This window comes from Notamacropus eugenii, chromosome 5 (assembly GCF_028372415.1).
Source record: "Notamacropus eugenii isolate mMacEug1 chromosome 5, mMacEug1.pri_v2, whole genome shotgun sequence".
Classification (NCBI taxonomy): Eukaryota; Metazoa; Chordata; class Mammalia; order Diprotodontia; family Macropodidae; genus Notamacropus; species Notamacropus eugenii.
The window spans coordinates 68,405,999-68,421,581 of NC_092876.1; the positions used below are offsets into that span (position 1 = coordinate 68,405,999).

General features: G+C 52.1%; 1 protein-coding gene across 1 annotated transcript; it reads left to right on the forward strand.

Annotated features, from left to right (window-relative positions):
* Window positions 1-727: 727 nt before the first annotated feature.
* TMEM222 (transmembrane protein 222) lies at window positions 728-11,053 on the forward strand. The gene is made up of 6 exons (XM_072609515.1): window positions 728-1,386; window positions 4,904-4,988; window positions 6,890-6,921; window positions 7,799-7,895; window positions 7,986-8,116; window positions 9,804-11,053. Exons 1-6 carry the CDS (start codon window positions 1,184-1,186, stop codon window positions 9,889-9,891), a joined length of 636 nt encoding a protein of 211 aa, XP_072465616.1. The 5' UTR covers window positions 728-1,183; the 3' UTR covers window positions 9,892-11,053.
* Window positions 11,054-15,583: the final 4,530 nt, after the last annotated feature.

Below are 15,583 nucleotides of genomic sequence, written 5' to 3' on the forward strand. Positions count from 1 at the left end.
CTTACAGACAGGAGAGAATAAGCCAGCAGACAGGGATGGACTGAAACGAAGTGATAGACTGGGGATGACAGAGGAGGCAATCTGTTGGAGATGGGATGCAATGGAATTGCTGAGCAGGTAGAGGGGTTAACCTTGACAAGGAGTGAGGCCACTTCGTGTGAGGTGGGGGTGAAGGAGGAGAGTGGCAGAAGGCATCTGAATGACAGGAGATGAGGAAGAGGGAGTTGGCAGCAAATGGCTTGAATGATTTCTGTAAACTAGGAAGCAAGGTTCTCAGTGGTGGGGGGAGGAGGAAAGATGAAAAGGTTTGGAAGAGCTGCTGTGGAGCTGGTCAGAGAGGTGCGGCAGGACTGGCCCAGAGGAGGCTGTGCTGGACCCCAGGACAATCACGTGGTTCTCCCCGCTTTCCTTCAGCACCACAGGTCCCTCCTCTCGCTCCTATTTGCACGTGCTTCTCCCTTTCTAGAATGCGAGCTGCCTGGGAGCCAGGATTATTTGAATTCTCCTACGTGTAGGCGCAGTGCCGGTCGTGTAACGTAGGAAGCGCTTGATTACTGTTGATTGTGATTAAGCAAAGGATTCCAAGAGGAGAGAAAGTCTTCGTGGGGTCTGAGAGTCCGTCTACCAGCGTTTAAGGGCCAGCGGTCCTTGCCCTGAAGCCAAGAGGCACGTGCGATCTGGGCTGGACTGAAGGATGGCCCTGGGCAAGGGCGCGGCGCCGGGAAACAGTCATCTCACTGGATCTTCCAAGGCCCCGGAGGGGGTGCAGCGCCCGCGGTCGGCTCGGAGCTCGGCTCTGCCGGCCTTGGGTGCGGCCTGCAGGCAGAAGGAAGCGCCCGAAGGGACCGAGGTAGGGCGGGAACCCTGGCCAGGGTTGGCCGGACAGACGCTTCTCCCGAAGGCAATGGGGAGCCGCAGTGGTTCCCTGAGCTGGGGAGGGCCACGGTCAGTGACGCCAGCAGCTGCGCGGGCTTTCTCGGCGTCTCGCCGTCGCGTGGTCCCGGCCAGTTCCCCGCCGCGGGCTTCTCCGTGGCCTCCCCACGACGGAAGGGGAGGTCTGGCATAGGCCCCAAGAGGCCAGGCTCCTGTTCCGGGGAGAGGGGGGACGGTGAAGAAGGGAACATCACCACCAGGAAGTGACGCAGAGCGGAACGGCTCGGGCCGGCCGGAGGTAGCCGGAGCCATGGCAGAGGCGGAAGCGGAAGGATGTTCCCTGCTGCTGCCGCCAATGCCCCCTCCGGGGATGGCGGAAGTGGAGGCGGCCGACGAAGCAGCGATGAAGCAGTTCCGTGGAAGCGGCGGCGGCGGCAGCGCGGTCGTCGGGATAGACGTGGAGCGGAGTCGCTTCCCCTATTGCGTGGTGTGGACGCCCATTCCCTTGCTCACGTGAGTGTGCGACCCCCGCAGCCCCCAGGCCCTCCCCGCCCCCCAGCTAGGTTCCGGCTCCGGCCCCGCCTCGTTACCAGCCCCGCCCTGTCGTCGCGTCTCGCGAGCTTGGGCCCGCCCCTTTCCGCCCTCAAGCTCCGGCCTTGCCGGATTAGCCTCTCGGGAAAGCAGGCGACGTCGCTTCGAGGGGATCCTGCTCCTGGTCCCGGTGCCCCCTCTCCCCACACACACACCTCCTGCCTGCCCACCGAGCTCCCCCTCCTGCCCCGCCCCGCCTGCCCTCTGCCCCTTGTGAAGGCTGGACCCGCCCTCCGAGCTGTTGGCGAGCCCGGCCCCGCCTCCCACCGGTTCTCCGAGATGCTCGCCCTCAGAGCTCCGCCCCCTGCCGTCCCTCAGCCACTAGAGAAGGCTTGCTCCGCCCTTTCACCCGCCCTCGGAGGCGTTCTCGCTCCAGGCTCCGCCCCCTCGCCTGCCCTCAGCCCTAGTGAAGGCTGGCCCCGCCCCTTCGCCCGCCCTTGGAGAGGCTCTAGAGCCCAGCCCCGCCCCCACCTCCCTTCCCGCGTCCTAGTCCGAGGAGGAGCTTTGAACAGACCTGTGGCTCCGCCCCCTTAGAGCCTCGGCCCTCACTCCGATGACGCCCTGCCCCTGCCCCTGCCCCTGCCCCTGCCGGTGCCCTTCTGGGTGAAAAAGACCTGGGGAAGGTCCTCCAGCCTCCGGACGCAGAGGCCAGCCGAGGAGGCGTGGCACAGCGCTGTGGGCGCCCGAGGGTTTCCTGAGCCCGCGGTGCCCCTGGCTCCCTGTTCCTGCTTCAGGCTTCCCCACCCTGGGTGTCCCCGCTCATGCCAGGTGCCCTGACTTTTCTGCAGTCCTTTCATCTCCCCTCTTGGCCTCCCTTCTTGGGGCCCATCTGTTGCTCCCATCCCCATTTATGTCTTCCCCTCCTTGGATCCCTCCGGGATCCCGGAATGCCAGCCTGGACACAGGAAAAGCAGCTGCCCTTCGCTCCTGTCCCCACCAGGGAAGTGGGAGACGGGACTGTGCCTTCCGAATGAGATCGGCTTTGTCTTCTGTGTATCTCCAACTTTCAGGGGCCTCTCTCCCTTCCCACACCAACCCCAACACCCAGATCCTTTCCTCCACCCCATTTTCAGTCCTCACCTGAGGCTAACTCACCAGAAATGCCCAGGAGTAGGGATCAGGAGGCCTCTGGTTTAGGTCCAGCTCTTCCACCTCCCAGGGTGGGAAAAGTTGGACAGATCACTTTTCTCATCTAGGAGGAGGGAGTTAAACTCCTTGAAGTATTAAAGTCCTTTCCAGCTGAGATTCTGTAAGTTTGGAGAAGCTGCTGCACCATCTTGGGCAAGCTTTCATCCATTCTTACCTTTGATTGCTGCTGAAAGAGAATCCAAAAGTGGAATGAGTTGGGTGAGGAAGGAATGTGCCCCTCCTCAAGCAAAGGTGGTATGACTGCTTGTTCAGTATATCATAAAAAGAATTCTTGGTTAGATAGATTTTGGAGGTTCCTTCTAACTTGGAAATCCCTGGGTTCAGATTTGGTTGTAGACACTAGATGTGTGACCATTTCTTTTTTTACTCTTAACATGCCACCTCTCTGGGTTTATAGTGTTGACAAAGGTGGATGGGTAGGAATGCGTAGGCATGGTTCTCAGGACCATGAATTGACCAGTGTGGTGAGAGTGCCAGATCTATGTGGAAGAGTAGTGGGAGTTGAGACTGGCAAGGTACCAGTGTGAAGGGTCTTCCTGAAAGGCAGGCTAAGGTGTGTAAGGAGGGGAGGCTGTTGGGGGTCTTTGGGCAAGAGAATGATGCAGTGAAAACAGAGCTTTGGGAGTAGTGACTCAGGGATCAAGTGTTTTAAAGTCTACAAAGTTGCTTGGTGATGTCATCCGCTCCCATGGCTTTGATGGCCGTCTCTATGCCAATGACTTCCAGATCTCTCGATTTAGCCCTAGACTCTCTCAGGGACTCTGGGCCCACGTCATAAATTGCCTACGGATGGAACAGCCCATGGAACTCTCATTGTTTTCAAACATGTTCAAAACAACTCGTTATCTCTACTCCCAGACACCCCTCTCATTATTCTTGAGGATGCTACAATCCTTCCAGTTCTCTAGACTCCCAACTAAAGAGTCCTCCCTGCTTTCTACACCATGAATCAGTTGTCATAACTTATCTTTTCTGTCTCCATGCCTCTCACATAGGGTCCCCCCCCCCAGCCTCATCACCTTTCATCGAAACTGCCTCCTACTTGATCTCCCTACCTCAGGCCTTTCCTCGCTCTAATCCATCTTCCGCATAGCTATCAGAGCTGCTCAGTAAACTTCCACTAGACCCCGTATTACCTCTTTTGTTGTTTAGTCGTTTCAGTTGTGTCAGAATCTTTGTGACCTCGTTTGGGGTTTTCTTGGCAATGATATTGGAGTGATTTGTCATTTCATTTTACAGATGAGGAAACTGAGGCAAGCAGGATAAAGTGACTTACCCAGGGTCACACAGCCAGGAAGTGTCTGAGGCCAGATTTAAACTCAGCAGCATAAGTCCCAGTGCTCTATGCACTGTGGCACCACTTAGCAGCCTGTGTTACCTATAGAATCAAATATAAAGTCCTTCAGTCATCTTATCTCCGTTCCACCTGATCTCTCTTACACATTATGGCCTCTGGCACACTGCAGTGGTCCTTTTCCTGTTCTGCACACACAGAATACTGCATTTCTTGTTTCATCCCTTTGCCCTGACTGTCCCATCCCTAGAATGTACCCCCTTTTCCAGGGAATCTTCCTTATTCTCCCCCACAACTAGCACTGTCCTTCCCCAAACTACCGTGTCTTCATTTTGTGTCACCTCTGTATGTTTAGAGATACAAATGTTGTGCTCCCCTTTAGGGCAGGGGTTGTTTACCTTTGCCTCTATGCCCCCAGCACTTGGCACAAGGCCTGGCCCAGGAAAGACACATCAGAAGTGCTTGATGATCGACTGTAGTTTCCTCACAGCAGTCTGGTGACTTAGAGAGCACAAGTGTTATCCTCCTTTGACAGATGAGGAAACTGAGACTCACAGGGGGAAGTTACTTCTACAATCCCACAGCTAAGTGGGGCCAGGAGTAGAATCCATATCACCCAGTGCTGAGTTTATTGCTCCTTCCCACACTGTATCCCTCTGGGGTTGAATGTGGTATTGGAAAGGGCAGATAAGCTAAGAGGCTCTTTAAAAAGTTCTCCCATGGATCTGCCCTCATCTCCCCACTGGCCTTCAGGCCCAGCCCAGGTGCCTTTCCCTAATTCCCTTTTGTTGTCATTCCACTCTCCCCCTTCAGAATACCTTGTATGTTACTCTCTGGACACACTTCATCTCACCACCCTCTCCCCCACCCCCACTTAGACTCTTGGAAGATTTTATGCCTTTGATGACATTGTATCCCCATCCCTAGCACCATGTCTTGTACCCCATGGGCCCTTAACGAATGTCTGTTGAATTGAATTGAACTTTTGTCTTGCAGGTGGGTTTTCCCCATTATTGGTCACATGGGCATCTGTACTTCCACGGGCATCATTCGGGATTTTGCAGGCCCCTACTATGTCTCGGTGAGTTCCCAGACCATGCTCTCTGGAGTGCACAGGGATGCACTTGAAAATCAGCTGATCTCCAGTTTGCCATCTTTTCATCCACCCCAGACTTTATGTCACAAAAATGGAGCAAAGCCTGCAGTTAGCATTGTTCTGAGTGGTTATTTCAGCAGTCCTCTTCCTCATCTCTGGACCAGCACTTTCTCTGAACAGTCATCTCCATCCCCTTTAGGGCTCCCTTCACAGCAGACGTGAAAAAGATAGCCAATTAACAAGTCATTTCATGCTAAACAGTAAATGAAAGGTATGGAAAATAAGTTGTTGAGAAAAGTGTTAAGTGTATTCTGACCACACAGTGATCTCTCTCTTCCCTTCCCAACTTGCAGAATTAGAATTCCAGGTAATCACTCCTCCACACCTCACTTTTCTTTACTCTTAAAAGTAGAAGTGAAGAGATCCTGGAGTGGTGGGTGCTGGGGGAGCCTACAGAATCATCCTTTAGATCAGGTCTGAGAAGAAGACTATTGTATAGCCATCCAGAACAGGAGTCTGCAGGCTTCTTCCATCTCACTGGGAGGAGGGTCTAGTTTATCTGGAAGATCAGCTGGCATCATGCCATTGCTCAGTCATGACCCTTGATCCAAGCAGCCAGTCAGCTTCAGGAGGTGAGGGAAGGGGCATGAGAGTAGCATTTGAAAGAGGCTTGCTCTCCTCTCTCCCCACCAGCTCCTCCATAGAGTGCTGGTGGCTATGGACACATGCAGTACCAGGGACCGCACCCAGTGATCTCCGTATTCCTAGTAACTGGTCACTAGGATACCTGTTATTCTCTTGGGGACACTAAATACTGGTCTCCCTGCCTTCCTACTTTACTACTCTTAAAAAATGTTTTCAACCAGGATTCTTTTTTCCCCTGGTCCAATGGACATCTGGAATGCCATTACTGACCAGAATGACAGGATCCCTCGCTTAGACCTAGACAAAATCTCAGATTTATCTAGTACAGGGGTAGGGAACCTCTGGCCTCGAGGCCACATGTGGTCTTCTAGGTCTTCAAGTGCAGCCCTTTGACTGAATCCAAACTTCCCAGAACAAATCCCCTTAATAAAAGAATTTATTCTGTAAAACTTGGACCCAGTCAAAAGACCATACCTGAAGACCTAGAAGGTCACATGTGGCCTTGTGCCTGCAGGTTCCCCACCCCTGATCTAGTTCATCTCTTTGCAAGAAACTTTCTTGGTAGGCCATCCAGCAGGTGCACATCTGCCTTTGCCCAGACATTGTCAGGAATGCAGGATCGCTACTTTGTAAGGCAGACTATTCCACTGGAATCTGTCTCCTAGTAACTCCCACCTTTCAATTGTGGAAGGTTTTTTACTGCTAGCAAAGACAAAGAAAGCCAAAGGAGGAAAAACATAACTCAGTAGAGCTTCCCCAGGGTCACAGAAAAGCTGTCTTTGGGTCTTTTGCTATGGGTTACAAAGGAGTTCCCTTCCTTGTTCTCTCTTGGGTAGGCATTCTTAGCTCTAGCTGCCTCATCTCCCCCAGGGCCCCATTTTCTTTTCAATTTTAGGGGAAGGCGATAGTGATCAGTCTTCCCTTCCTCCCCTCAACCCTGTGCTCCATGATAGGAGGCCTAGGCATCTCCTGTCTTTATACTCCTTTTCTATATGATGTTAGGTGACTTAGGGAGGGAGGCTGAATGATTCATTCAATGCACACATGCCGCATTTGCTCTCCAGGCTTTCTTCCCTACCCCTTAGGCCCTGAGCTTCCACTGTGGCACCAGGGTTGGGATGTCTTTCTTCCTGATGGCCACAGGCCAGGGCACCGAGCTGCTGTTTATTCCCTGAGCCAGCTGGCCCCCTCTTGGCCTAACATGACATTTTAACATAGGATTTTCTCTTCTTTCCCCACAGGAAGACAATATGGCCTTTGGGAAGCCTGTGAAGTAAGTTATTAAAAACTTAACTTTGAGGATGGATGAACCCCACCTGCCCCAGCAGGGAAGACACCCCAAGGGTGTACCTGCCCACAGGGCAGCATCAGCCTTCATTCCCCGCTGCTGCCATGCTAGAGGCTGCCCCAGGAGTTCTGCTGTTTCTCTGCTCCTTGGGTTAACCTTCACCTTCCTTATTCATCAGGGGAAGTGCTGCTTCTACCTGTGACTTTACTAAGCTTGAGAGGATGGAGGTACACAGAAACAGCTAGAAGTGGGCAGACAAGGCAAGCAGGCCAGCAGGGACTGTGCTCTCAAAGCTCCCAGGAGGAACCTGGGACCCGTAGCAAAGATAATCTGTCCAAAAGTGACAAAACCAGCTTCAAAGCCCTCACAGGAGTTTGTGCTTGCGTTTTCTCCGTAGCTGACCTCCCTTACAGTAGATTCAGTGGAAATGTCATCCCGAGGCATGCAGTGGAAGCCATAGAATTGTGTCCTGCTGTGCAGCGCTGGGGTCCAGTGTGGCTTACCTGCCCCCAAGTGAAATTGCCTTGGCTTTGGAAGGGGATCAAGCTGAACTCTTCACTTAGAATGGAGGTTTGGGGGCTTCTTGGGAAAAAATTAGTGTAGCAGCCCAACCCAGGGAGTATGTGCCCCCCACCCCACCCCTAACCACTAAAGGGTAGGCAGAGGCCTTTGTCCACCATCTCCTTTGAACCAGTCATGGCATTGGGCCTGTCCTTATTCACACAGGCCTTTGGAGGGAGAGGTGAGGCAGGGATGCCCTTCCCTCAGGTGCAAACCCTGAGCTGCCTGAGCAGCCTCAAGTGGAGGAGAGGTGAGATCAGACTTTGAGATGCTGGGGCCCCATGGCTCCTTCTCCCCTCAGGTACTGGAAGTTGGACCCTTCCAAAGTGCATGCCAGCCGACCAAATGCCTGGGACACTGCAGTCCATGAGGCATCAGAGGAATATAAACATCGCATGGTAGGTGGGGCAGGAGGGGAGCAGTGGTGGCTCAGACCCTCTATGCCTCCCCAAGGCTGGCACCTAATGCCTGCTATTTCTCTCCTGCAGCACAATCTGTGCTGTGATAATTGCCACTCCCATGTGGCCCTGGCCCTGAATCTGATGCGCTACAACAACAGCTCTCACTGGAACATGGTGAAGGTCGGCCTTTTCTCCCTGATCTATGGGAAGTATGTCAGGTGAGACCAGGCTAGACACCTTCGGGTGTGCCTGGGGCTACTACCCAAGCCTCTCAGCTATGGGGGAGAGTGTGGGAAGGCTCTGTAAATTCTGGATCTGCTGTGGGGAGCTGTTGATTAGGATTAGCTGAGTGACCTTGAGAAATCACTTCCTTTCTGTGTCCTTCTCCACAAAACAAGGACAATGAGGCTTTGGCTTCTGTCTTCTCAGGGCTGTGTCAGAGACAGTATAATGAGGAAGATGTGTGCTCCCTGCCTGATGCCAGCATCAGGGGATGCTGGTCTTACCTCAGAGGGCAGTGACTACCCCTAGGCTGCCTGAGTGACCATCAGACACAGTGTACAGGGAAGGATCTGAGCTCTGCCAGCCTTGCCACCTTCCAGGACAGGCAGGGGTAAGGGGTACAGTGGAAAGATGATCCTGGCTGGTATTCTGGTTGGTGAGTGTGAACCCCACCTCTGCCCTCATCCATCTGGCATGACCAGGACAAGGGAGTTGCTAGCTCCCCAAGGATCTCCAAGCCCCCAGAATTGCTCCTAAGATGTGGCGGCACCAGAGGCAGCTGGAAAGGGGCCTCATTTGGCTGTCTGGTGCTGGAGCTCAGAAGACTCTTCAGAGATCTGAGCAGACATTGTTGTCTTTGATTCACTGCAGCCAGCGTGCTCAGGGGATGTTAATGTAGGAAGTGAGTTGTGCAGATGTGTTCCTGGCAGTGAGAGCTCCCACTTGTTCAGTGCTTCATAACTGATGAAAGTGCTTTCTACTCCATGGCCCTCGAGTGTGAGGACATGGAAAGTCAGTGAGAGGAAGGGCCTTGTCTGGGGTCATGCCAGACTGGTGAGGGCAGAAGCAGGGTTCACGTTCAACTCCTGGAATTCCATCTGGGATCATCTTTCCAATGGCATCTCCTCACCCTGCCTGCCCTGGGAGGTGGCAAGACTGGCGGAGCTCAGATCTCTTCTTGTATGGTGTGTCTGATGGTCTCTGCCCTCTGAGGTAAGACCAGCATCCCCTGGTGCTGGCAGGAGAGAGTTGGGGCCTAGCCGAAAATGTCAGCCAATGGCCTCTACAAGCTTAGCTTTGTGCTAGGTCCTGAGGGGAAGACTTGGGAAAGCTGCTTCCCTAGCTCCCAGTCCAATTGAGCCCCCCACTGAGCTGAGGAAAGGAAGCTTTCTCCTACAAGAGTGGGCTAGAGCGTACATGCACTTACATGCACACACATTCCCTGCTTGCCTCCTGTTCACACCCCACTGTTGGGGTGTGTGCCTCCCTGAATCCTCATTGGAGATCCTTCTTACCATCTCCAAGTCCAACAACAGGAGGCCCAAGGGCCCAGAGAGGGTCACTATGTCTCCCTAGCTCACACATCAAAGCTCAGCCAAGCCAGAGTTGTAGCCCAAGTAGGTCCCTAAGAACTTTGTGTTGGATTGCCCCTGTAACAGCTCAGAAGGTGGGTGCACACTGCTCCTTCCCAGGGCAGTCTGCAGACACTGGCTCGGCTGGCATCGAGCACAATTGGGAGGACAGTGAGTCAGGGATTGGGGGCCATGGCAGGTCAGGGTGCTGAATTCCCCGAGTCTCCTTTGTCTCCTTTCCCATACTGTGACAAGCCTTCAGCCTTCATCATCAGTCTAAAAGGGCTAGCCAGGACTAACTTGCTTTCTTCCTTCTCTGTCTCTGCTACAGCTTCGGGGCATTTGTGAAGACCTGGCTTCCCTTTGTTCTTCTTTTGGGCATTATCGTCACTGCTGCCTTTGTCTTCAATCTGCGGTGATGGCCGCCCCCTCAGCCTGGCAGGCCTCGGCTGGCAGGAGCCTGGGCCTGACATACACACACACACACTCCCTGCCCCGCCCTCCCAGAGCTGGCTGCTAGGCCTAGACTCCTACCTCCTGTGGTTGCACATACCACTCCCTCCCTGAAGTACTGGAGCCAGGCTGTAAGAATAGCAGCCGCAACTCAAGAGACTGAGATGATGACCCTGCAAGGGGCCAGTTACCCCTAATTCTGTTTTAGCCAAGCTGGGGCCCTTCCTCATCTGCCCACTTCCCAGGATGGAGCAGCTGACCTCTTGTCACCTGGTGGGAGCTCTCAGGATGCTCTCAGGGAAGGGGGCTGGCTCTCCTCCCAATTCTTCCCTTCCTGATCTTTCCCACTGGGCCTTGTAGCCTGGCAAGGCTGCCTCTGCCACCACCACAGGCTTTCCAGACTTTTCCTTCTCATCCCTGTCTCCCCCACCTCCTCCACATAGCTCCCACTCCCTGTCTCAGGAGAGGGGCAGAAGAGCAGCCATACATTCAGTCACTAGCCTAACTAAAGCCCAGTGTTAGCCAAGATGCCCCACTGAGGGCAGTATGGTGGCAGGGCCTGGCTTTGAGAATGAGGTGCCCTGGTTTCCCCACTACCACCCAGCCTCCAACCTCTGGTTCCCTTTCTCTGCCAGGAGCAGAGGGTTGGGCTAATAACTGCTCAGACAGCCAAGAAACGGAGGGGCAGGGGCGCCACCCCCACCCCCACCCTCAGAAGCCTGGTCTCTCCCCTTGCTCAGGGCCTCGCCCTCTAGTTTAGGATAGAGCATGGTTGGCTGCTCCTGCTTCTCCTGTCCGTTTTGCTGTAGAAAGACAAACGTCAGCAATTCCTGGTCCAAGCAGAAGGCCCCACTTCTGCAGGCTAATAGATGTGAGGGCAGGGGACAGAACCACAGTGGGAACTCCAGAGGGCTATGTATCACTGTGCCCAGTGCCACACTGACCAGCACTTGTGAGCCTCTCGCTTTAGTCACCCCTTCCCTCTTCATGTTTTGTGATTGGGGCCCGGCCCCTCCAGCCCTTGGCCAAGCAGATCTAGCTTACCATGTCCCTACCCCTCTGAAGGGCAACTGAGCTCCTGTGGAAAGGAGGCTTGCCAGGCAGGGCCAATAAAGAGGCTTGACTCCAGTCTGTACCCGGTCCTCTTCCCTTTCTTGATTCTGAGCCCTCCTCTCCCAGTCTTGGAGCCAGATGCCTGGACTACCAGAGCAGTCTCCTTATTCCCCAGGAAGGGTGTGGCTTGCAGAGGAATCCCTGGGACCCCTTGCAGTTGTTCCTAAAAACAGAAGACACTCCATCCCCATATACTTCTAGCTCCAGCCCTGACTGGGGGACTGAGTTCACAGTCTGGGAGAGAGGAGGGAGTCAGCTCCTCCTCACCTTCTGATCACATGCTGTGGGGAGAGGGCAAGACTTTAAAGACCTGCTGTTTGTGTTCGCTAAAAGATCATAGAATCGGAATTGGAAGCATCGTGTCTTCTCTAATTTCTCCAACAAGGGGTCATCCAGCCTCTTCCTGAATACTACCACTGGCAGGGAGGTTACTACTTCCTGAGACTGGTTCTTTCAATGTGGGCAGTTCTTACTGAGGCACAAGTTCAAGTGGTGCAGTGGCTAGAGAACTGACCTCTGAGCCAAGAGCAACTGGATTCCAGTCACATCTGATTCAGGACAGAGCATTCAGCCTCAGGACATACCCATAGGGAGCTCAGTCAGCTAAGGCTCTCTGGGCTAAATGGACCCTAGGAAGAGTGCAGAAAGCAGTTCTCTGCTCCCTGGGGGATTACAGCCTAGTTTGGGTCACCTGGCCCCAAGGAAAGACATAACGAAGTGCCAGGTTAATGTGTACAGTTGTTGGCCGTAGGCATGATCATCTGGGAAGGCTATGGAGTTGATACCTTAGCTGGGTCCTGAAGGACAGAGGAAGGGAGGCTGTGATCTAGGATAGGAAAGGTGAAGGGGAGGATAATCGAGACCTCATTGAGCAAAATGTGGGAGACAAGAGAATGGAAACTGTACTACCCTTTGAAGACATGGCGAAGCTGGTTTGACTGGATCAGAGGCCAGAAAAGCAGCTCAGAGCTAGTGAGGAGCTTGGCTGTAAATTGTCAACCCAATTGAAAAAGTAATGTTCTAACCTGGGTAACCTTGAGTGAATCACTTCATTTCTCTCTGCCATAGTTCCCTCATCCATAAAATGGAGAGATGGGACCATGTGACCTTTTAGGTCTCTTTCAACAATGCATTCTAAAAATCTATGAATGAGCTGCCTTGTGAGGCAGTAAGCTCCCCATCACTGGAAATATTTGAACAATAACTAGATGTCCTAGTCCGAGTGTGTGTGTGTGTGTGTGTGTGTGTGTGTGTGTGTGTGTGTGTGTGTGTGCTAGTGGTCTGGGTCCCTTTTGGTCCTAAAAGGTTTATGGCCAACTTACAGATAATAGGGAGCCATTGACAAGAAAGTAACTCATTAGCCCTGTGTTTAGATAGGCTTAATTAGCTTTACAGGGTATACTGGAGGGGTTGAAGGAGAGACGAGGCAGGGAGACGAGGTGCAGAAGCTACTACAATAATCCAAATGAGGGAGGGAGCTGCAGGAATACAGTGGAGCACAGGACGGATGTTATGCAGGACATTCATGAGTTTAAGCATGTTGAAAGGAGGGCAACCGGACTGGTGAACAAGGGTGAGAGATAAGCCCAGGAAATGGAGTGATGGGAGGCATTTGGGATGGTTAGCCTGGAGAAGACATGATGTATTGAGAGATGTGATCCCTGCCTTAAAATGCTTGAAGGGTTGTCCCAGGGGAGAAGGAGGACCAGATTTAGTCTGTTTGTTTTGGAAAGAGAACCAAGGGTAAAGTTAAAAAGAAGCAAATGAGGGTTTAAAATAAGGGGGGAAAGACCTTTTAACAATTTTGTTGTTCAGTCATGTCAGACTCTTTGCGACCCCATTTGGGGTTTTCTTAGCAAAGATACTGGAGTGGTTTGCCATTTCATTCTCCACTTTATAGATGGAGAAACTGAGGCAAACAGGGTTGTGACTCACTCAGGGTCGCACAGCTAGTGTCTGAAACCAGATTTCAGCTCATGAAGAGTCTTCCCGACTCCAAGTGTGGCATTCTATCTACTTCACCATCCACCTACCCCTTCTTACTAATAAACTGTTCAAAAATTATAGTGAACTCCCCATTTGGAAGTCTTCAAGGGAGATTTAATGATTATTTGTTGATATCCTAATGCCTGCTCATATATAGGTCAAACTAGAAGGCCCCCAAAGTCCCTTCTACCCCAACATTCCATGAGTCAGGAAAAGGAAGAGAGATGAGCTGTTTGAGGTGTGTTGAGTTAGAGGTGAAGGTGCTGTCTGTCCACGTGTGCAAGCTAGTAAAGAAGTAAATTGGAAACAGGAATAGTGGATATTGAGATCTTAGATGTCTTTGGGACAGAGTCTGGGTGTGGACTACAGGGAGAAGGTGTATCCTAGGAAGAGGTCAGAGGCACAATCCATGGGAGTCCAAAGGCTGGATAGGGTGGATGGGAGGAAGCCATCAACTCTACCCCTTCAGGAAGGTTTTTTGAGGAGGTAAGTTGGTTTGTTTGTTTTAAGAGGTGTTGGATTTTTAAAAGCGCTCCAAAAGCAACAATCTATGGTTCTAAATGTTTTTTCTTAGATAACTACCCTAGGCTGGGAAAAGGAAAAAAAAGTGAAGAGGGCCCCCTTACACTAACCAGGATCTCCAGGCTTTATCCAAGGACTTTAGTGGAAGCAGAAGAGTGAGGCATTAAGCTGTGGTCAGGGGAAGCCCGGAGGCACAGAGACAGGGACTGTTGGGTATTTTGGGGTGCTTGGGGGTGCCCTAGTGGTCTGCTTGGAGAACTACCTAAACACCAGAGATCCTGAGGTAAAGAGTTTCCTAGAGATCATTAAATCCATCCCATCTTGTACATGGAAAGGACTGAGATGTCTGAAGGGTAAGTGATGTAGAAGGGATGCTAAGGATTCTGGAATTTAGAGATAAATGGGACCATCTAATCCAAACCCCTGACTTTACAGGTAAGGAAACAGGTCCAGAGAGGGAGATGTCACATCTAAGGCTACACAAGTAGGAAGTGGCAGAATGGGATTCAAACTCGGCCCAATGACTTTGATCAGAGAATTTCACAGGGTTAGTAGGGACATCAGAAGCCATCTATTTCAACCCCGTACCACAAAAAGCATCTCTTCTACCTGATAAGTGGCCACCCAGCCCCTGTTTGACTAGACGGGCCTAAAATTAGGAGTGCCTTGAAGGACCAAGCTGCTACGTATTTTTCATATCCACGAGACAAAGGAAATAGGGATAGGGTGGAAGTATTTATTTCAAAGTAAAGTAATAATGGAATTTTTGCTTCAATTGACTGATCTTCATTAAAGATCTCCACCGAGGGAAAACTCCTCACACCTAAATTTTCCTTTCCCCTTGTCCCACTACCTTCAGAAGGAAATGAGGTCAATCAGGGGCCCTCCAGAAGGAACAAACCCTGTCAAATGGTTAGGTGAGGGCTAGCTACCTGTGCCCACTTCCATAAGAGGCTGTGGGAGCCATTGGAGGCTGGGGCAGTGCCTGTCAAGGCTGCTTCCACAGAAACCAGGCAGCTTTGGAGCAGCCTCTTGTGGCGATGGTGGGAACTGCAAATAGAGGTGGGCACAGTAGGATCATCGATTTTAAAGTGGAACAGTCTTAGAGATCATTTACTCTGACAACCATCCCCTCATTTTCTCATTTTTTCAAATGAGGAAACTGAGGCCTAGAGGAAAATAATGATTTTCTCAACGTCACCCAGACAGTAACTGAGCCAGGGCTAGACCCCCAAATCCATTGCTCTAAACTTTTGCTCTTTTTGTGGTCTCTCTCACACTTGCTGTTCAGTTATTTCAGTCATGTCCGACTCTCCATGGGCCCATTTGGGCTTTTCTTGGCAAAGATACATTTCCTTCTCCAGCCCATTTTACAGATGGGGAAAATGAGGCAAACAGGGTGAAGTGACTTACCCAGGGTCACACAGCTAGTAAGTGTCAGAGGCCAAATTCTCACTCAGGAAGATTAATCTTCCTGACTCCAGGTCTAGTGTTCCATCTACCAAGGGGATCCTCCATCCTACCTTGAAACACAACTACTTCTTGTGAGAAACCATCTCTGGGTGTGTCAGGGGGGAACTTCTGAGGTCATTTGAGCCTCTCCAGGGGAGTTTCAGCCACTTTTTTGGATGAATTATTTTCGGGAGATAGGGGAATTTGGAGGGGAGTGGGTAAAGGGAGTTGCCTTCCTCTGTGTTCTGTCCTCTTCTCCAGTCTCTAGAGAGGCACGTCTCAGGGAAGGGAACACAAATACTTAACCAAGTTTCTGACTTTCCTTCCAGTGGTGCAGGCAGGACAAAACTAGGTCTGCCCATTTCATAGCTAAAGTCACTGCGGCCCAGAAAAATGAAGTGAATTCCACAAAGCCACACACTGTGAGGGAGGACTGGAGCTAGGAGCCATGTGTCTGGGTTTGGGGCCCCCCAGCTTGATGCCCCACTTGGCCAGACCGCAGAGGTCTTTCTGTGGAGCAGGGAGTGGGGAGTCCAGGCTAGGTAGGGACAGGCTCCAGGCCCGGTTTTGCAGCAGACTCTGTAG

What these genes read in the sequence shown, in the direction of transcription:
- TMEM222 (XM_072609515.1), top strand. Translation starts at nt 1,184, where the DNA reads ATGGCAGAGGCGGAAGCGGAAGGATGTTCCCTGCTGCTGCCGCCAATG. An exon ending in CAGGCCCCTACTATGTCTCG is followed by an intron (nt 4,989 to 6,889) that starts GTGAGTTCCCAG and finishes CTTTCCCCACAG; the next exon opens with GAAGACAATATGGCCTTTGG. An exon ending in ATCTATGGGAAGTATGTCAG is followed by an intron (nt 8,117 to 9,803) that starts GTGAGACCAGGC and finishes TCTCTGCTACAG; the next exon opens with CTTCGGGGCATTTGTGAAGA.